Source organism: Galeopterus variegatus, unplaced genomic scaffold (genome assembly GCF_000696425.1).
Source record: "Galeopterus variegatus unplaced genomic scaffold, G_variegatus-3.0.2 Scaffold5455, whole genome shotgun sequence".
NCBI lineage: Eukaryota > Metazoa > Chordata > Mammalia > Dermoptera > Cynocephalidae > Galeopterus > Galeopterus variegatus.
The window spans coordinates 42,446-64,402 of record NW_007731566.1 but is presented as its reverse complement, the minus strand read 5'-3'; the positions used below and the strand labels follow the sequence as shown (position 1 = coordinate 64,402).

The 21,957-nt window shown below is 54.0% G+C and overlaps 1 protein-coding gene across 1 annotated transcript in view; it reads right to left on the bottom strand.

The window, feature by feature from the left end:
* Positions 1 to 2,018: 2,018 nt before the first annotated feature.
* Positions 2,019 to 21,957, bottom strand: part of LOC103604872 (kin of IRRE-like protein 3) — a 37,312-nt gene continuing 17,373 nt past the window's right edge. The window contains exons 4-10 of the mRNA XM_008589450.1: positions 17,657 to 17,805; positions 16,137 to 16,264; positions 14,811 to 14,937; positions 10,570 to 10,670; positions 7,492 to 7,690; positions 5,942 to 5,977; positions 2,019 to 2,477 (exon numbers count right to left, since the gene is read on the bottom strand). Coding sequence (XP_008587672.1) covers positions 2,167 to 2,477; positions 5,942 to 5,977; positions 7,492 to 7,690; positions 10,570 to 10,670; positions 14,811 to 14,937; positions 16,137 to 16,253 — 891 coding nt within the window. The 5' untranslated portion in view covers positions 16,254 to 16,264; positions 17,657 to 17,805 and the 3' untranslated portion in view covers positions 2,019 to 2,166. The remainder of the gene's footprint in view (positions 2,478 to 5,941; positions 5,978 to 7,491; positions 7,691 to 10,569; positions 10,671 to 14,810; positions 14,938 to 16,136; positions 16,265 to 17,656; positions 17,806 to 21,957) is intronic.

Sequence of the window (21,957 nt, the reverse complement as noted above, 5' to 3'; positions counted from 1 at the left end):
GCCGGGCATGCCTGACACAGGGAGGGGTGAGGGGAAAGAGAAGGGAGGAACAGCTGGGGAGGAAGGGACAGGAGTACTCTGCACATGGTGGGGGGGAGAGCGCTAGCTGGCAGGTGTTCCAGCAGAGCGGTGCAGGGAGGGGTACGGCGCTGAGGGAGGGAAGAAGAGGCTTTTGACCGGGGTCATGGCAGGGCAATAATGCAAGATCATTTGAAATCCAGACTTTAATTGTCTTTTGTTTTGTCTGGAACATGAATACTTAATTGTGAAATCTATGTGTGAGCAGAGGAGAGTCTGGGAACTCAGCCTCAGTTCTCTCATCCTCCTCAGTGTTGGGGTGGAGGGAACAGTTGCCTTAGGCAGGGGAGTGTCCCACCTTAGGGAGCGGGCCACCTGTCCCCAAGCTGGCCTCTGACCCGTCTCTTCTCCTGCCTGCTGTCATTCTTTGTGTGGATCTGGGGCTCAGGCCAGAGTTGAAGACCATATTTGTGGCTGTGACATATATATAACCTATGGCTATTCTTACCTTTAGGTTCTGAAACTCCTTCTCCTCTTCTTTGAGGACCTCCAGCTGCTTCAGTACTGAGTCTTGTTGGAACTCACCCCGGTCTATCTACAATCCAAAAATATCTGCTCAGTAGAGAGAGGGTGGGCTAAACCTCCACTTTCCCCCAGGAAAGGATGGGGAAATGAACTCAGAAGATTGCCATATGTACGAGGGTACTTCAAAAAGTTTATGGAAAGATTCGTGTTATCTCCTAGTTCTATTTTTCCATGAACTTTTAAGTGGAATTGACAGGACCTGAAAATCAACTGGATAGAAACAGGGGCAGCAGAGGGAAAAGTCAGTGCAATTCAATAAACATTGCGAGTGTCTTCTAGGGACCTGGTAAGGCCCTGGGACCTAGGGATGAGTAAAGCAGCAGCTGCTCACCATCTAGTGGGAGATTTCAGAACAACACAAATGGCCAGCATCTATTGACCACTTAATTGTGTTCCACGGCCTCCAGGCTCTTTGGGCTTTACCCATTTCACTCTCACTATGACCCTGTATACTATTACTCTCACGCCCATTTCATAGAGGAGGACACTGAGACACAGAGAAACCCATGGTCTTTACGCCCAGCCCTGCTGCCACTAATCCTTCATATTACAACTGTGACACAGTATGCACTCAAAGCTTCTAACCTGGTTGTCCAGGTTTCTGCTTGGACAGCTGGGTGGATTATGGTCCATGAATGAGGACTGACCTGCTCTACCAGGCTCTGATCTCTCCAATCACAGAACCACAACCTTTAGTGTTAGCAAGAACCTTAAGGTGCCCATGGCTAACCTCCTGGCCAAAGCAGAAGCATACACACACAGTAGTGCAGCGTCATTGTTGACACCTCTGTGACGGAAGCGTTACTGTTTCTGCAGGAGGCAGCCTGCTTCTAGTTGGGGAGCACTGTTAGAAAATTCTTTCTAAACTGTGCTCCCCCACAATTTCCACACAGAGGGCAGTGAAGGGGGTCCTGAGACCACATTGCTGGGGAAGTCACGGGAGCCAAGGCTGCTCAGGTCAGAGTGGAGGAATGTAAGGGAACATGCAGCCTTCTTCCAATATGTGAAAGCAGCCAAGTGGCAGAGGGGCTTACTCTGAACACGCTCATAGAATGTCAGAGCCAGATGGGGCCATAAAAGTCATGTCACCCAACCCCTTCGTATTACAAATGAGGAAATTGAGGCCTGGAAGTGCTGTGGTTTGCCCAAGGTCTCATGGTGGAAAAGGCAGGACCAGAAGACTGCGTCTCCGTTGTCTTGACCTCCTCTGCCATCCCATCCTATGTTTGCACATGTCTGTCTATCGCATGTAACTTTTGTGACCAGTATGGAAATGCTGGGTACACACAACTCTTTGAGTGCACAAACACCAGAATTTTATTGCTAGTGACTAACAACCTTTGAGAGTCTGCTCAAAGCAATTCCTTGAGTGACGTTTTCCCCCTGTATGGGTGACCTGCTTTTCTGGTTAGACTTAACAGCTCTTGGAGAGCAAAAGATCAAATCACCTCTTTCTTCCCCTGGATTTCTATACAGTTCCTGATTGAGAGTGCTGTATGTGTTCAAACCAAAGGCTGTCTGACTGCCCTGCCTGGATGAAGGTTGGTCTAGTCCAGTTCAGCATCAGCTGAGTGTCCGCTCTGTGCCGGATGCCACGCAAGGCACACACATAGAACGGTGCATCACACCTGATCCCTGCCCCAGGAGCTCACAGCACTGTGAGGACCCCTGTTCATTGTATTCCTGCTTACTTGCTCTCCAGGGCAGCCTAAGCCTGGTCTTTTTCTCTGTCCCCCTCCCTGAGATCCCGGGTCTCCCTCCCGTACTTCTCTGGGAACGGGCACAGCAGAAGGCCACAATGGTTGCCATGAGGACGAGGAAGGCCACGCCAGCTCCTACGGCCACCCCGATGATGACAGCCATTGGCACGGACTCTGTGGAAGAGAAGTGGGCACAGCTGAGGAGGGATGGGGACAGCCCACAGTCCCCCTAGGACCACACCCAGTTCCCCTGGGTGCAGCCCTGCCACATGAGCCCCTCTTGGGAAATGCCTGGGTGGGGCCTGCACAGGCACAGGCAGCGTCCAACAGGAATCAGCTCTAGCTGGGACTGCGAAGATGGGGAAGATGGGCATGGAGGACACAGGAGGGGGTGGGCTGGAGGAGAGGGCAGGGAGGACATGGGGAAAGGGGCAGGGGAGGGACATCAGGCAGGCAGACACAGAGAAGGGAGGGCCAGGGGAGAGGAATACTGGAGATGAGGGGTGAGGCTGGCACAATTTAGTTCTCTTTAATGCCTATCATGCAGTGGCTGATGCATCATGCGTCCTGGCTGTTCTCTGAGGAATGACTGTGGTCACTGCCCTTGTTTGTTCTGTTTGTTCTTTCCTTCTCCTCCCTTTCTCAGGTGCAAAGAATTTGCATGTGGACAACCAGCTCTTGGAGAGTTTTCAGGTCTGAGGCAGCATCCCCTCAGGGACTGCTGGGCATCTAGGAATTGTAGCTTCAGGCGTCTATGTCTCAGGGGCCAGGGGAGCAGGACCACAGCTCTGTCACCTCTCCAAGGAGAAATGCCCTTTTCCTTGACCCCCAGTCCTCCTGCTTTTCCTTCCAGACTGGTGCTCTGAGCGTCCTGGCTCCCTACCAGCGAGCTATGGCCCGGAGCTTCAGCTGGGCGGCCCTCGCTCCCTGCCAAGTTTCTGCAGTCTGTCTCCTGCCCTGGCTGAGTGGGGGTGGGCAGAAGGAGAGTGATGATGGGGGTGGGGAGAGTGATATTCCAGATGCCCTGGCCCTTCTGTGGCTGCAGATGGGGCCAGAGCACAAGATTTGGGGCCCTGAAGAGTCCATCAGGAATAGAACTAGAGAATGCTAGGGCAGGGAACCTTGCGGCCCACTGAGCCCAAGCCTCCTGTTTTACAGACAGAAACTCTGCGGTCCAGAGAAGTCAAGTGACTTGGTCAAGGACACACAACAGCAGTAGAGCCAGGGTAATCCAAGACTCCTCTTACTACCCCACCCCTCCACTCATCTGCTCGTGCCCTGCCCAGCTCCATCCACTATCACATGGCATCCTCCAAATCCCACATCCCTGCAGAGCCAGACTGCTGGGTATTTTGAGTCCAGGCTCCATCACTTCTGAGCAACTTACTTTGCCTCTCTTATCTGTGAAATGGGGATACTAATAGTGCCAACCTCAGAGGGTTATTTTGGGGTTTAGACAAGTGAATGCAGGTGAAGGCCTTGGAACAGAGCTGGCACCCTGCCCTGTTCGAGTATTTGCTCCTGGTATTGTATGGGAAGAAGGGGCTGTAGCAGATCAAAACCTTAAAGACAGGTTCCTTCTAAGGGCTGAGCTCCCCATGCCATTCCACATTCACCAGTGTGGAGACCTGAGGGACAACTAGGTATTTATTCTGGGGCTGTGGGTTAGCCTCTCATTACTGTTTTCTTTAGAGAGAGGAAGAGAGAGAAAACCCCTCAACCCTGGCCCCTGGAGATGCTGCTTGGAGGAGGTGTCAGGGGGTGGTGGGGACACCTGCTGGAGAGGGCTGGTGCCTCTTGGTTGGTTGCGTGTGGTTGTGCTGGTACATTTCTCTGCCAACCCAAGACTTGCATACTAACTCACTCATTACCTACCTATTGGTTGCCAAAACCACTGCTGGAATGACAGGGGAGGGAACCAAGAGGAGGCAGGAGTGGCAAACACTCAAGGATTAAAAATAGGAAGTGTTTGGGTTGGTCTCAATAACCAGGATTGAGAATAGGGACTTGACCTCAGTTGAGCTTGCTTTGACAAATGGATATCTCTATGTTTTAATTCCATTAGGAAAGGAAAACTGCTCTAGAAGCCCATTGGTTCTATGCTTTTGAATTTTATTAATTTGGGCTTGATTTTGTTTCTCCTTTGATTCTTAGTAAGTTTCCTTGGACAAACTCAGGTCTTGCCTCAGCTGAACTCAGAGCCAAGCATGACCGTGGAAGGTTCCTTAACATCTCCAGGCTTCCATGGCTCATCTATAAACCTAGAGAGCTGGGGCAGTTTATCTAAGGTGACTTCTGACTCTGGCATCCTGTGAGTCCTCATTTCCTTGAGTTAGCAACAGCTGGGCATGGGAGGCACCATCTTAGCTGGAGACTGGTCTCCAAGCAGGTGGGCAGGGGCAGAGGAGGAGCTGGGGACCTGAGGGGGCAGGGAGACCCTGGGGGTGGCATCCTTTCCAGTTCCCAGCCTGCCTGGCTCCCTGAGGTCTGGCCTAGGCTGCCTTATGCAGGCTGCTTCTCTCCAGACAGAGCATCCCTCAGACGTCTCCTGGAGAGGAGCTGGAGGGAGGGGCTGTCCTCGCTGAACCTCCTCTTCATCCAAGGAGATAGATTGGGCACAAGGAGTCCCAGCCACCAAGGGAGGTGTCAGGGAGCACTGGCTGCAAGTGAGCAGACACAGTGAAATGGAGATGGAGGAGAAGGGTACCACCCCTCAGCACCAGGTGGACCATGAGGGGAGTCAGGGAGAGCACAGCCAGAGGTTGACAACTATCAAGGTTCCTCTGCGTGGGCTGCAGGGGCTTCTGTGAGCTGGCCTGTGCCCAGGACTGGTGCTCCTATAGGGATACATCTGCCCAGAGGGGAGGGGGTGTGTGGGTCCCTCATGGAGCTCATTGAAGGAAGTGACATGGGCCAGCGGCCAGAGTGGCAAGAGAACTGGGACGAAGATCCCCAAGTCTGCAGCATGGCTTTGGATGGCCCTGTAGAGTGGCCTGCTATGTCCAGACTCTGGTTTTCTGCTTGAGGGTGGGGATGATTGTCTCCTGTAGGGTCCTAAGACAGAGCAATTCAACCAGGGAGCCTGATGACCACTTTGCTGCTGGGTACCTGTGGAGGGGGCACTGCCGAGCAGCCCCAGTACGGGTGAGATGGCACTTCCACGGGGGACTGCAGGGCAGGGGGTGGCAAGCTGGCAAGCATGGATCACACAGGCCCCAGCAGGGCCTGGGAGGCCCGGCATCCAGGAGGCAATGGCCAAGCTGGTGAGGATGTTGAGAAGCAGGAAGAGGCAGGGCGGCCAGGAGGGGCGAGCTGACCCCCGAGGACAGGAGCCAGGGCTTCCGAGGAGAGGAGTTGGAAGGAACGGAGAGCGAGGAGCAAGAGCCAGGGTCCTGGGGAGGGAGGAGCCTGCGGGGCTCTGGCAGCAGCCAGGAGACAGGTCTCTGGGGTCCCTAGCCCCAAGCTGGCTTGGAGCCCCTGACCCTGCTGCTCTGACTGCACTAAACCCTCGAGATGGGGGAGGGTAGAGACATTAGTGGCCTGTACAGGCCTCCCTACCCCCTTTGGGGTTCCCTCCCCAACTAGCCAGGAAGTCCCTTCCCCGCTCCCAGAGCAGTTCTCATCGTCTCCTTCCATACCTGCTTCCAGCCCGGCTCCCGACTTCATTTCCGAACCTGTTTGGAAATAAAGCAAGCGTCCATAGCCAGGGCCTGGCTGGCCAGGGCGGGGCAGGACAGGGGATCGGCCACCTGGAGGGGGCTGGGGTGAGGGGCTCCCTCCTCTGTCATGTCTCTGGGACCACCCCACGTATCCCAGCTAGCCTGACTGAACTTGGAGTTCCTTCAGACTGACTTAGAGACTCCAGAGGGGGTAGGGACCTGAGAGAGAGAATTCAAGTCTGGGGGGTCTGGGGAGGGCATGGGGATGGGGGCACTGAGGGAAAGACACGGAGGGTAGGTGGCAGGGGGCTGGGAAGGTTTGGAATGATGGGTGGATGGTGTTATGCAAATTATGTGCAAAGCATTATGCAAAGCAGCACCTATTAGGGCAGAGGTGGGAGATGCTTTATGGTTTGATCCGTAGGTGCGATCACCGTGTGATCCGCCAAGGCCTGGGGGCCCAGGCAGGACCCCTGCTGGCCTACAATCTCCTGCCAGGGCCTGGCAGCCTGTGGGTAGGCCTTCACCCCGGATGGCATCAGAGACAGCCAGGACCAAAGCCTCCTGGTCCCCAATGCCTGTCCAGAGGCCCAGGCCAGGCTGAGCATGAATCTCTGGTCCACCACGGCTTGGTCCTGGCTGGCAAAGGGGTGGGATGTGCAGCCCGCCTCAGGACGGGCATGCTGCCACTGTGTGCTTAGCAGAACCGTCCCTTGGTGCTCCGGAGGTTGTGGTCTGTGCCCGAGAACTTGAGTGGAGACTGGAGTTCTCAGCATCCCCTGACCGGGGCTGGATGGTTGCACGCGGGGCACCATGGGGTGAGGTTTCTTCCTCCCTCCTCCTCCCTCTCACCCACCGGCTGCTCTGTGCCCTCCTGACCAGTGCCACCCTCCTGCTGGCGTCTCCTGTACCACACAGTGGTCCCTCCCAGGGACTCAGAGGGTCTGAGCCCAGCACCCGACACAGGGTCGGGACACCAGGTGCTTAGCTTCAGCTTGGGTGCCCTCCGTGCAACTTCTGGGTAACCGGGCTGGCTTGTTGTTTCAACTGGGGCTGGGCTCCCCCACATGTCCCCACCAGTGTGTCCCCATGCTCCCTCAGGCAAAATGCCCGCCAAAGGCACTTCGGCATCAGTCTGGGCCCACAGTGAGGGCAGAGTGCACGGAAGCTGGGCCTTTGGAGGCTGTGGACAGCTCGTCATGGTGGCCGGCCTGGCTGCTCTCAGGTCATCTTTACCTGAAGCTTTTCCCTCAGGGGCTGCTGGAAGTTCCCTTCCCTTTCCCCCTTCCTGGTGAAGCCTGGTGTCCCCAGCTTCAGGAGGGGAGCTGGGCCAAGGAGGGCTGCAGGCCGGCCCAAGGCTTCATGGCCAGTAAGGCAGAAACCCGCGACTTGTTCCTGGGCTTCTATTCACCTGGTAGCCTTGACAGGTGTTCTGTCCAGCAGACCTGGGAAGACTGCCTGGGGCCCTGCCCTAGGCCGGGAGGGGGCCCTGAGTCATGGCGTTCATCTGCGGCCCTGGCAGCCCTCACCTTGCTCCTTGAGCCGGATGATCTCTGTGTCAGAGCCGAAGCTGTTCCAGGCAGTGCAGTTGTAGATGGTCTGGAAGTCAGCCCGCACGATGTTGCTGATGGTCAGGGTAGAGATGACCCCCTCCTCGGTGCTGATGGTCTCCACGGTGTAGCGCCCCGATGTCCCCGACTCTAGCACATTTTCCTTCCAGGACCAGGCCTGCCCAGGTGCACAGAATTAGGAGGAGACCCCACCAGAGATGCCCACACCAGGACCCCCATGCCACCTCGCTGCTCCAGGTGCTGACACGGCCAGGCTCAGGTTCATGCTCACTGATATATCATCAGCACGTGTCCACACAGGTATGTGCACACACAACACAAACATGCACACACACACATCACAACACACACACCACCAGCACATGTCCACACAGGTGTGTATTCACACACCACAAACATGCATGTATACACAACACAACATATACAAACACTCATCACAACACACACACCACCAGCGTGCATACACAGACATGTGCACACGGACCACACCAAAAACAAGCAGACACCCATGTACATGCATCCTAACACACATAAATGTGCATCACACCCCGCCCCCCAACACACACACCACCAGCGTGCATACACAGACATGTGCACACGGACCACACCAAAAACAAGCAGACACCCATGTACATGCATCCTAACACACATAAATGTGCATCACACCCCGCCCCCCAACACACACACCACCAGCGTGCATACACAGACATGTGCACACGGACCACACCAAAAACAAGCAGACACCCATGTACATGCATCCTAACACACATAAATGTGCATCACACCCCGCCCCCCAACACACACACCACCAGCGTGCATACACAGACATGTGCACACGGACCACACCAAAAACAAGCAGACACCCATGTACATGCATCCTAACACACATAAATGTGCATCACACCCCGCCCCCCAACACACACACCACCAGCGTGCATACACAGACATGTGCACACGGACCACACCAAAAACAAGCAGACACCCATGTACATGCATCCTAACACACATAAATGTGCATCACACACCGCCCCCCATACCATACAACACCACATAGATGCATACACGTGTACATACCATAACACACATGAATATATGTCTCAACACATGCACATCACACTACACCACACACTGCAAACATTCATAAAGAGATGAGTACATACACCACACAACACATAGCACAACATACATAACCCCCGCAACACATATACATATACCACAGACACATGTATACATGCACACACACCATGACACACACACCAGAGAACACGACACATACCACAAATCACAAGCATGCATATAGACATATATACACACCACAACACACATAAACACACACCCCGACATATCAAATACACTAATTCATTTCACACATACCACCAACACAGGTACACACAGTTATGTACACTCCACAAGCACGAGTACACACAACATGACACATACATACACCATAATGTGCACACATACACCACACATGTGCACACACACACACACACCACACCATAACACATCACATGTACACATAATCCACAAACTCAGGTACACACAGAGGTTGGGGCCACCTCAGAGGGTATTTCCATCCAAGAAGGGGAAGTTCTGTGGGTCTGCACTGGGAGCACTGTCCAGGTGGAGCGGGCTCTTAGGCAGCACTGGTGCACACCCACCCTGTGTCCTCACAGATGCTCCCTGCTTGGCAGGTCTGAGGTAGAAGAGTGGCCCCACGTGACTGTGGCTATGACTGTGGCTAGTTTTGTTACTTTGTATGTCTGTTCCTGACATTCTGGACCAGATCACTCTCTGTGTTGGGGCTATCCTATGTATTGCAGGGTGTTAGCAGCATCCCTGGCTGCCACCCATTAGGTGCCAGTACCCCCTGCCCCATACTGTGACAACCTTGAATGTCTCCAGACCTTGCCAAATATTCCCTGGGGTCAGTAAGAACCACTTGTCTAGAGTTAGATGTCTATGAAGAGAAAGATGGTGTGAAAACGCTTGAGAGAGAACGGAATATTTTACAATGGGCATGTGTTACATTTAAAATTAAAGAGTAAAGTGAACAGAGAGGCATAGGTATTTATTCTCTTTGTGAGTTCTTGCGATTTTTGTGTGGACCTTTCAGAGTGAATGAACCAAATGCCTGAGAAAGTGTGTAGCAGCAGTAACACTCCAGTAACATCTTAGCGCACGAGGACGGCAGTTGGTTTGCACAGCCTGGTGTCTCAGCCCCTGGCACACAGGGGCTCTCAGTGACTCACTACCTGGCCCAGCCCCACCCTCCCTGGCACTGCTGTCCTGTGAAAAGGTACAACTGTCCTGGGGGCTGACCCCTCTGTAATCCTCTAGCAGGACTGTCCTAGACATTGGGGATTACCAAAAATAATCTTTCTCCCAAGAGTGCTACAAAATGCTAACTTTTCTTTGTTTTCATGCCTGAGCTTCCACCAATTTCAGATAAGTTTGGGTGCAAGACACTCACTCTTAGAAATGCAAAATACCTCGGGGTGGGGAGCTACGGGTAAGCTCTTTAGGTTGCCTGAGTGGCAGGCTGCAGGGGTGAGGGTTTTGAGGAAGGGAGGGAGAACGGAATGACTATTTCAGCAGGAACAATGCTTGATAAACGGGCAGGGTTCCGCATGGACGTGAAGGGCAGCGAAGACTTATAGAGGAGGACTCTCAGAGGTGCAGAAGGGGGTAGCAAACTATAAACTGCACTCCGTTCAAGATATCGCCAAAGACTGGCCTTGAACCCAGGAAAGGGAAGAAATCATTTGTCTCTTCCCTCTGCTACCCTCACTTGTCCCTCTGCCTGCCTCTAGGATGTAGAACTGGGTTAGAACAATTAATGTTGGCACTGAGCTGAATGGCAGACAGACCCTGGGAGCACAGCCTATGCTGAGAAAGGAGACTGCCTGTAACTTTGTCTTCACGATGCTTTTCCAAAAGAGATAAGGCAGGTATAATTCTCTCCATTGGGAAGAGGAGGCTGGCAGGTGCACCCCGACTGGCCCAGACCCTGGCCCCCCTCCCTGGAGCACTCACGATGCGGTCCGGCGGCGGCGTGCTCCGGATGAAGCACTTGATCTGGCCTTTCTCCCCGTGGAGGGCATGCTGTGTCTGGGTGCTGGAGATGATGGGAGGTCCTGTTGGGGAGACAGTGTCACATTAGGGCTCCAGGAAGGGCACATGCCTGGTTGGTGCTCTCTTTGGAGGGTTCAGAACTTTATTCATTAATCCAAGCATTCAGCAAACATTCAGTGGAGGCCTGCATGTGCAAGGTGGAGCGCAAGGTAGGGCACTCAGAGATAAATTAGGCTTTCAGTCATAAACCTGTCCAGGAACCAGGAGGGAATGCTTCGAAGTCAGAATCCCCAGAAGACACATATAACTGTAATAAAAGGTGGTGTTAGTAGCATAGGGGCGGTGCAGATAAAGTGCTAAGCGACTTTGGAGGAGAGAGAATAATTCTATCTGGTGGATGGGGAAAGCTTTAGGAAGAAGGTGGTGAGCCTGGGAAGGGAGTAGGGGGCGGTGTGGGGATGAAGGCTATGCTAAGGAATGTCACCGCCACCTTAGCCGGCTGTCCCATTTCAAACCATTTCTCAAATATCCAGCAGACGGCGCTCTTGCCCAACAAACTGGGTGTCCTCAGCGAGGTTAACGGGGGAGGAAGAGAAAGATGTCCCTCTCCAAGGGCAGAGATCTCCTGGACGGGGGAATGCGCTGGCCACATGCATTACTTTAATCTCACTATGTCTCAGGATCTCAGCCCAGGTGAGACCATGGCTCTCGACCGACCCCAGAATTAGCCCATCGTGTGCGCAAATGCGTGCGCGTGTGACACCTCTATGGATGTCAGGTTCCGAACGCGCCTGTCTCATTTACCACATTGGACATCCAAGGGAGTCCATCTACAGCAGAGCCTATTCCAAAGTGCTTCCCATCTGGTTCTGCCTGTCGTCTAACCTAAGTCTTTCCTGTTGATGCCACCTGGCAGTGGAAGAGGAGAGGAGGAGCCGCTGGTTGAGCCGTTTGCCCAGCTCCCCTCCTGGCTGCGCTGCGCAGTGAAGCCACGCGTGCAGGGGTGGGAAACCTCCGCCCACTTTGCAATCCCTGGGGTGATGGTTGGGACTTAGATGGCAGAAAACAGAGGGAAGAGAGCTAAGAGCAGCAAACCTGGAGAACAGGCAAAATTATGCCAGGAACAAAACAAAAATTGCTGCAAACATAATTGCTGTTTATTAGCCACCTTAATTAAAACAGATTTGCATTTCTATGAGTAGCTCTAAGCCAAGGGGAAAAAAGATACTGGGAGACTCGGATGACTCCTATTGAGTTTAGGAAGGCAGATGGCTTGGGGCTGGGTGAGGTAGACATGGGGGACCCTCCAGGTAAGGGCTTCCACCCTCCAATGGCTTAAGAGTGGGCTAAGCCCCATCTTCCTCCATTAAATCCCTGAGGTCCAAGAAGCTTTTGAGCAAAAGAGATGAGGGCTTGATGTTTTAGGAACCTGGATGGTGCTTTGTTTTGCGGCTAGACTAAAGAGTGATGATACCATAAAACCTTTCCCTTCTTCCTCAGGAACTAGGAACTCCCTGAGGGGTTCTCAGGATTCTAATAGCCATCAGCAAAATGCATATGCCTTTATGGGCTTCTGAAAAGAAAACAAAAACCAGGATGAAGGAAAATAGGTCTGGGGAGTCAATCATTGGGAGTCTGATTTATCTCCCCCTTCCTGCAGATACCTCGTTTGAGCCAAATCGGTTGAGATGTGTGCCAGTTTATTCCTCCAAGGGCACTGGCCAGTAGTTGTCTGGGGTGTGCTGTGATGGGGACCTGGTCTTATTCTGGAGCTTTCATAAGGTCAGATCCCTTCAGCCCAGGCCCCTGTCCTTGGGGCTTTACTCGCCCCGGCTGGGTCTGGCAGGCTTCTCCCCCTGGGTCTTTTAATGCATGCCCTGCCTCAGGGCGAGGCGAGCCTGGCCAGCAGAAGTAAACAGCAGCTTCCGTTTCCGTCCAGCCCCTCCAGCTTTTCTCAGGCCAACACCTAGGGGAGCTTGTGCCGGAAGGGGTGGAGGCAGGGGAAGGGGTGGAAAGCCGGATCCTGGAGAGCACAGACCAAACCTAGGGGGGATGCCAGGGCTCAGGCTCAGGCTCAGGGCTCAAGTCCAAGAGAAATGTCCTGCCAAGGCATGTGGTCCCCAGGGGATGGGTGGGAGTTCTCTCCTGAGAAACCTCTTCAAATCTTTGTTGGGAGATACCCAAATGTGTGAAGTGACAGCAGAATCTCAGTGCTTCCTGTATTCATCCACCCCCTTTTCCCAAGCGACAAAGATACTCGTTTGATTGCTTCAGGCTTGGGGACCCTGGAGGGCACATGTGGTCATGGGGCCAGCAGACGGGAGCTGGCCTCAGGCACGAGCAGCCCAACTCCCCAGTGCCCTCCCCAGAGTGGGCAGCGGGAGAGCCGTTGATTTCACTGGGACTGGTGCACTGAGCCGAGTGTCAGACCCCAGCGTGGAAAGGGAAAGGCTGCAGCCCATGTTGCCATGGATATACGGAGGCGCGATCAGATGCTGTTATTTTTAGCCCTGCAGTGCCAATTTATTGGTGGCATCCTGGGGACACACAGGAAAGGCAGGAGGGCTCCTGCTTCAGGGTTCTGCCCAGGACAGGTGGCCTGTGAATGCTCTGGGGTCTGGGTAGATTCGCCCTCCCTCTGGGGCTGCCACAACTCTGGGGGAGGGGGAGAGGAATGGTGGTAGGTGGGGGGGGAGGAGCTGGCTAATGGGGACAGCAGGGGGGATAGCTGAGGAGGCACCAAGCTGGTTTTAGGTTTCTAGCAAGGGGAGAACAGATGAGGCTGTCAATGGGTGGCTTCCTGGGTAAAGATGAAGCCAACCGGGCTAATTTTGAGAACTGGGCCAGCCCCTCCCTAGGGCCCTGCTCTGGGGCCAGGACCCAGAGGCCCTACAAATGTGGGTTTGTTGGGCCGGCCCGGTGGCTCTCTCGGGAGAGTGCGGTTCTGATAACACCAAGGCCCCGGGTTCAGATCCCATATAGGGATGGCCGGTTCGCTCACTGGCTGGGCGTGGTGCTGACAACACCAAGTCAAGGGTTAAGATCCCCTTACCGGTCATCTTTTAAAAAAAAAAAAAAAAAAAATGTGGGTTTGTTGCTTGGTTTCTTCAGGGGCTCAAAGCCTCGGGGCAGACTATGGTGGGAGCAAGGGGCTCCCAAAGGGCCATGGGCATGACATAGGTGGGGGGTAAAACCTCTGGAATTGGCAGAGGCATGTGGCATTAGCATCTCTTACTCTCTCAAATCTGCAGCTTTGGTTTCCAATCATGGCTCAAGCTCATATGACAGCAAGGACATCAGAATTTCCATCCTGGTATCATAGCCTTCTTGGGTCTGGCCTGAGCTGTGTTTCAGCTTCTCCATGACCATCTACATCGCACCATCCAGGCCTAGCCTGGTGTTCCTGCCTCTAAATGTTTCACCTTACAGCCATCTATGAACTCCCACTAGGAAAACAGCCTCCTGCTGTGATGATTTTTCCTTTTTTTTTTGTCTTTTTGTCTTTTTTCGTGACTGGCAACGGATCGCAACCCTCAGTGTCGCGCCCGTACCGGACTGGGACCGGCAACGGGATCGCAACCCTTGGTGTTGCTCCCGCACCTCGCTCAGCCAGTGAGCGGGAACCAGTCTGTATGTGGGATCCGAACCCTTGGCGGGAGCGCCGCCGCACTTCCCAAGCGGCGCACTGTAGCAGTGCGCCACCGGGCCGGCCCTGTGATGATTTTTATTATATAATTATAAGACATGTTCCCTCCCCTCAAGGGGACACCTGCATGCTTGGTTTCATGGAAGTGGTCACAGGCGTCCCTGGTTGAGCAGCTCTAATGCAATGGGAAGAGGCTGACCAGGAGCTGCAGAGATGCCCCCTTAATTCCTCATGGACCAAGGTCATGGTGGGCGTATCAAAGGGTACATATGGGATCTATGGTGGCCACTGGTGCCTTCTGACATGTTTTTCCTGGCTAGGATAAAATTCACCAGCTCTCACTTTTAGGGATGAGACCCCCTAAAAGGTAGCAAAGAAGGAGTGACCAGAAAACTACCCAGGCCCTTCTCCACCTCCAGACAGGAACTACAAGAGGTGGACATAATTCACCCACAGCTGGAGGTGGTAACAAGGCCAGAACCAGTGACCTTTGGGGCAGTGCCTGGTACCATGATACCTTGGATCCTTCTCCTGTCTGCTGCAGTGGGGGTCTTACCGTTGACAGTCAGGGTCACCTCTCGCTCTCCGGCTCCTACCCGAGGCACCACAGCCCTGCACACGTACTTTCCAGCATCCTCCTGGCGGACGGATTTGAGGGTGAGGGTCTTTTCATTGCTCAGAACCTGGGAGAATTGGGGAGGGTCAGACACAAAGAGTAGGGGAGGGCTCTTTCTGTCTCTCGGAACCAGATGGCTAAGAGGCGAGCCTGGTGGTAACTAACACAGCGTCCAGCACCCCAGTAAAAACCAAGGCAGGCGGTAAGAGGCAGAGTTTCACGACACAAGCAGTGCCCTGTGCGTGGGTGGAGGAGACTCCACTTGAGCCTGGTGGTAACTAACACAGCGTCCAGCACCCCAGTAAAAACCAAGGCAGGTGGTAAGAGGCAGAGTTTCACGACACAAGCAGTGCCCTGTGCGTGGGTGGAGGAGACTCCACTAGCACAAAGGACACCCTGGGAAGCCAAAGATGCCCATCCCAGGTGTAGCCCATGGGTGGATGCATGGGGAGGGGTGTGTGTGTCAGGAGGAGAGAGACCCCCTGGCTGGGGACCCCCAGGCTTCCTCCTACGGGGAGGGGATGCTGACCTCACTGTACCTGTGGTGGCTTCTCCTCTCCCAGGCTGGCCCTGGGCGAAATTATCCTACAGCTGAACTTCTTTGAGGGCCCCTGGACCTGTGTTTTCTGAGTAATTTTCAGTGTCCCTTTGGGAGACATCTTGGGGTGATGAAAAGAAAACAGACTCTGGCAGTAGTTAGATGTGAGTCTGAATCCTGGCTCCCGCAGAGAATGCCTGCTGGCTTCGGTCAGTGCCTTATCCTCTCAGCTCCCTTATCCATATAGTGGGGGTGACGGCATCCCATAGCACAGTGCAGTGTCTGCCACATAACAGGCCTCACAGAGGTCAGCGTCCTTCCGTCTCCCCCACTTCCTTACCCATGGCCCTCACTGTTCCTCCTCACGGGAAGGACAGCTGACAAACTCTCATGTGCACTACAGGATACATACATTTTACAAAAAGTGCATAACTCCAAGGCTAAAGGGTACCCCCACACCTTTCTGGTGACTTTCACTCCCAGTGCACTGGTGACACCTGCTCTTCTAGTCAGGTTCATGAAACTGCAAGGACTGAATGTGTCCAGGGTGAGATGGTCAATGTGGGAACCAGGGTTCCTCTCCTTTCTGGATTCTTTTCCCTTTGGCTCACCCTGGAGGCTGACTCCCCCAATCTAACAGGGAGAGGGGCCCTAGAAGGTGGTTCCGTCTTGCTCTGCTGCCCCCCACGCCCAGTCGGAGGACCCCAGGGTCAGAGCTGCAGACTCACCACACCGGAGCCCCGCTTCATCCAGACGATGGTCAGGGATGGGTTGCCGGTCCAGGAGCAGCTGAAGACAGCGTCAGAGCCCAGATCCACGAGCAGAGACTGGGGCTCCGTGGTCATCCGGGGCCCAACTGTGATGGGAAGGAAGGGGGAGACAGGGTTCAGGTGAGTGTGGAGCTCTGGGAACCCACCCCGACAGGAGGAAGAGGCAGTGGGGTACATCTGCCACCTTAACCCCTGAGCCCTCCCAGGAGCCCTCTCCAGGGGGATCTGAGATGAAGAGTGAAGGAGGTGGGGCCATTGCTACCTAGGCCTCTTCTCTCAGTGTTTTCAACCTGGTTCTCTCAGGTCGGCCTCTTAGTCCAGCAGCCCTCAGCCTCCTTCCTGACCCCACGGAAGTAGACCGGCCTCATCCATTTCCCATACCTCTGCTACAGGCATTAATGGAGGCTCATCTCCACCTTCCCCCAACACATTGGCCCAACATTGGCCCATGGACCAGGTCCTGGTCCACAGAGTGGCCTGTGGGCATGCAGAGGGCTGTGGCCAGGTAGGCCTGGCAGTGCTCCTTTCGGGGAGCAGACAGAGCCTGAAATCTCGGGTCAGCAGACTGGGATTAGTCCCTTGATGTAAAAACAGTAACAGCACCTCCTGTTGAGGCTGTTGGGGGTGAGGGGGAGGGTCAAATGATAAAAAAGTTTATAAAAACTCTTTTAAGACTGTAAAGGGCGGTACATGAGCTAATGATTATTATTTTGAACAAGTCTAGCTAGCTAGTCCATAGCAATGGGTTGCCTCACTGTGGGTCCCTGCCAGGCCACCAGTGAGGAAGGGGTCCCGTCTGTGAGTCCCCTCAGTGGGAGGCAGTGGAGTGTGTGTGTGGGCTGTGAGCTGGATCGTTGCCTGGTCTCAGTTCTCATTCTGCCACTTATTCACTGCGTGTCTTTGGGCTTCCATCTCCCCATCCAGATAATGGGAATAATCATACCTACCTAGTATGGATTGAGTGTTTGTGCCTCCCCTCCACCCTCACTTCATATGTTGAAATCCTACCCTCAACGGGATGGTATTAGGAGGTGGAGCCTTTGGGAGGTGACTAGGTCATAAGGGTGGAGCCCTCATGATGGGATTAGTGCCCTTATAAAGAGACAGGAGAGATCTTGCTTCCTTTCTCTCTCTGCCACATAAGGATAAGCAAGAAGGTGGCTGTTCGCAAGCCGGAAGGAGAGCCCTCACCATTACCAACTATGCTGACATTCTGACTTCTGTTGTTCAAGCCACTTCATCTACGGCAATTTGTTACAGCAGTCTGAACTACAACACTGCCTCACTGGCTCATGATGAGGATCAAAATAACGTGAAATATCCACGAGGAAGCTTTATGTAAAGTGCAAAGCATTATATCCTTGTTTAGCATGAAGGTTATGTTGTGTGCAATGAATCCAGCCACAGTTTCTCCAGCCCTAAGCAGAGACCACCCAGTGCTTGCTCCCATCGGGAAGCTCCCAAATCATTGCACTTACAATAGACATCGACTGTTCGGCTGAGGTTGGTGCTGCCCAAAGCATTGGTCACCTCGCAGGAGACAGGCTCTGAGAAATACGTGTAGTCCACAGTGGTCCTATACACTTCTCCCGATGCCTCCTTGATGATCTGGCCCCGCTTGGCCCACCTGCAACAGAGGCCCAGAGGGCTGGTATGGACCTCAGATGGCAAGGCTGTCCCTTTGGGAACTGAACCCATCCATCCCACAGGAAAACAAGGCCTGTGTGGGGAGGCAGGGTCATGTCGTCTTTCAGGTCTTGGGGAATGTCCATGGAGGTGTTATTTCAAGGACTTGAGGAGGGGTTGGAATTGCTCCCACCCAGGCAGTCATGGAGGTGATGGGCTTTGGTGTGTGGTCACCAGGCAGTCAGCGGCACTTGACAAGTGGGTTATTCTAGAGAAAGGTGAGTTGATTATTCAGTTGGTCAGCCCATTTGGCTGGCTAGACACGGGATAACCCAACTGTAGGTCACCATCCTGGTCTGAGCTCTATTGTAGGCCCTGTTCTGGACCATGTTGGAAAAGGAGGTCGAACCCATGACATCAGAGACCAAGGCCTAATGGCACCTGTGCATACGCACATGTGCATACGTACACAGACGTGTGTGTGCACACACACATACACACAGAGAAATGAGGCTCCAAGAAGCTGGGTTTCCAGACAAGGTGAGAACCTGTAGGAGAGGTGTTAGCAAGCGACTGATGACTGACTGACTGCCCTCCCCTCTTCCTCAGCCAGCTCTCAGTGCTCTCAGGGCTCTCAGCTCTGTCCTGACTCCTGCCCCCAGGGTGGGTCTCACGGGGTGCCTGTTCTCTCCCTGAAAGTGCTTGCAGCCTCCCTCTTGGGGAGGGCACTTTCTCTCATTCCTGCCCAGCCTCGGCCCGCCCCCCTCCTCCTCCCCCACTCCTTGGTTTGCTCCTCCAGCAGCTCTGGTTTGGTGGGGGGAGGCGGGTAGGAAGGTTCTTTCATTGGCCGATCAGTACCATATCAAAGGGGAGGCTGAACAGCCTCGGCCTTGGCCTTGGTCCTGGCCCTGGGGCGGTGATCACTGCATTGGGCGAGTAACCGGGCAGCCTGCTGTGTGCGGGCAGCACTGGAGCCCCACAGGGGTGTGTGTGTGTGTGTGTGTGTGTGTGTGTGCACAGCTGTGAGCGTGTGCATGCATGTGCATGTGAAGGTGGGGGCTTTCCTTACAGATCCCCAAGGAGACAGTTCTCAGCTTCCCCTGGTTTAATCCAATGGGGACAGCACTGACTTTTTGAAATCGGGAAACTTCTAGCCAGGCTAGAAGTTCAAACCTATTTCCAGAGCTGGAGGGGGCCTTGCCTGTAGTGGTGCCACCTGCATCCCCGCTCCCTGCGAGCTCAGCCTCTCTGCTGCCCTGTCACTTCCCTTCCTCTTGGCCCTGGTCTCCGCCCTTCCCTCTGCCTGCCTGGCTTGGGCTGGCCCGTCCACTTCTTCATTTCACATGTAACATGTAGGCTGGCACCATGCTGTTGTTATCACGAATTAATATCGGGTGATTATTAAGAGTACGATTAATAATAACAATTACAGTTACCAACAGAGCAAACCATAGTTCCCTGAGAGCTTAAGGAGCTTTTCAACAAAGCATTATGAGTTATTCATGAGTCATTTCAATTTCTAACTTTAATTCAATGACCAGACTTAATAGTCAAGCACAGCCCCTGCCTGAGGCGGATGAATTCAGTTCCAGGCACACAACTGGAGCGCTGTGTCCTGCCCTGATTCCTTCCACCCTGCTGAAGTGAGGGGGTCAAGCGATTGGACACAGGGGGAGGCCTGGGGGGCTGCTGGGCTGGGAGGAGGGCAGGGGTCAGGGGTGGGCTGGGCCCAGGGGAGCTGGCTCTGATGGGCAGGCACAGTGTGTTTTTTTCCCAGGGATTTCTGGAGAAGTTAGGGCTCTTCCCCTCTCTGTCCAGGGCTCCTCACCATGAAAGCCAAGGAGGGCAGAAGCCCTGCCTGCCTGGCCCTGAGTTTTCAAGAGAACCACTGGGGCTCCTGTGGTCCTGGAACAACCCTAGAGGAACCAGGGGTCTCCTTGTCCCAGACCAGGCTGGCGTCTCCTCTCACCCTGAGGGAGCTGGAAGGAAGAGACAAGAGGACGTGGCCGGCTGTGAGAGAGGATGTTTTCTTGCCCAGCAGAGCTGCGCCATGTGAACAGGCCCTCTGCGCAGCCAGCCCCAGAGGAGGGATTCTCAGATTATCCCCTCCCAGGGTCACGGGCAGGATCCGGCTATGGGGCTGGGTCCTTAAGTGCCCAAGGCCAGGGCCTTTTGGGGAGGTGCCTTTGGGCCCCCTGAGAGTCCCCTGCTTGCATCTCACTCAGCCAGTCTTTGTGTCCCCCTCCTTTGTTCCCTTCCCACACCCATAACCCTTTGATGGGTCCCTTCCAGAAGTGCAGAGGCCCAAACCACCGCATTATGCAAGCAGCTGGCCACAGGAGGGAGGCCAGAACCAAAGAGAAGCTCCTGCCCCTCTCTCTTCCCTTTCCTCTTCTCCTCCCAAGTTTTGGCTTTGCTTTACCTCCTGTTTCTCCTCTTCACCCCCTACACTCCCACTCCCCAGCCACCCCTGCTTCACTATTGCGTTGGCTGTCTCTCCCAGCCCCTCTGAAAATGGAGTCAGCTTAAGCCTTTCCCAATCAATGTCTAATTTGGTCTGAACAAATGTAAGAGGATTAATTATTTCTATCACAGAATCAGGAGGCCTGGCCTGCCACAGCCGGCAGGTTGTCCTCAAATAGCCCCGCGTTTCATCTGGGGCAGTGGCCCCCATTCTGTTGTCTGCTGGGGGGTGTGGCGAGACCCTCAGAAGAAAGATCCCAGAGCACTTCATGCTGTGCTCAGGCCTGTCGTGCTGGCCCCGGGCTCCCCATCCCTGGGGGCAGCTGAGGTGACAGCTCCAGTGCCCACCTGTGCCCCCTTTTTGCATGCTGGGGTGGAGAAGGGCACATCTCTAATTTCAGAGAGTACACCTGCTATGGTTGGAATATGTCCCCCAAAAGCTCATATGTTGGAAACTTAATTGCCATTGTTATAATATGAAGAGGTTGAGAGGTGGTGAGGTCAGAGGGCTCCCCCCTCATTAGCAATCAGTGCTGTTATTTTGGGAGTGGGTCAGTTATCGTGGGAGTGGGCTCCTGATAAAAGGATAAGTTCTCTGTCTCATGGGCTTGCTTCTGCCTTCTGCCATGAGCTGACCCACACCAGATGCCAGCGCCACGCTCTTGGACATCCCAGCCTCCAGAACCATGAGCCAAATAAATCTTTTTTCTTTATAAATTACCCAGTCTGTGGTATCCTGTTATAGCAGCAGAAAATGGACTAAAACAAGCCTCTTGGGTGGAATAGAGAGGAAGGAATCAAGACAAATGGAAGTAAAAAATGAAGATCCCTATAATCTTGCAGTCAGTTGGGAAAAATGCACGTGCTTATGTGATGAAATTTGCTTACGGTGTTTCCTCTTGGATCCCAACACTATAGAATGGGCATCTGGCTGCTTGGTGAGACCTCACAGGCAAGAAGGAGCTGAGCGGGTGTAGGTGGGCCCAGGTGTCACCACCTCCTCTCTCCATGGCCCCTCCAGCGCCTTCCTTCCCAGGCCACCCAGGCTCTCCCGCACTCAACTGGGGCCAGAAGGGCTCCCTGAAAGCCTCTGGAGGGAGGCCAATCATGCACTGCAGCATTTTCAGGGCCTTCGGCTCATCAGAAGGCCACCAGTGAAGGTGGTGGGTAAGAACAGTGAGTGTCTGCAGGGAGCCCTGCCCTTCTGGCCCTCACGGCTCCTTCTCTGAACATGAGGGGCTCCAGGGTAGGATGAAGAGGGAGGGAAAGCCACAGGATGCCTGTAGCCTAGGGAAACCTGCATGCTCCCTGCTTGTTTACTTATTAACCTTTTAGTTTGATAAAAACCCTCAAACTTTAAAATAATAGAAAAGTTGCAAGAACAGTCCCATCACCTGCCGACTCCCCCTCACCTAGATTCACCAGTTATTAGCATTTTGCCACATGTGCTCTAGGACGACCTCTCTCTGTGCAGATTGACATCTTCTTTTTCTTGTCACACTGCTCTCTTTGAGGTCAGCGACCCTGGGCATCAGGCCCAGAAGCCTGGTCTCCTGGGTGTTTGCTCAAACTGTCCTGCTTAGAAGGCAGGTGTAGGTGGGGGAGTCAGGCCTGTGGGCGGAGGTTGGTAGCTCTGGGGGTGTTTCCCCAGGTGGTCCATGGGTGTGTAGGGCTGTCCTGGGAAATTGGC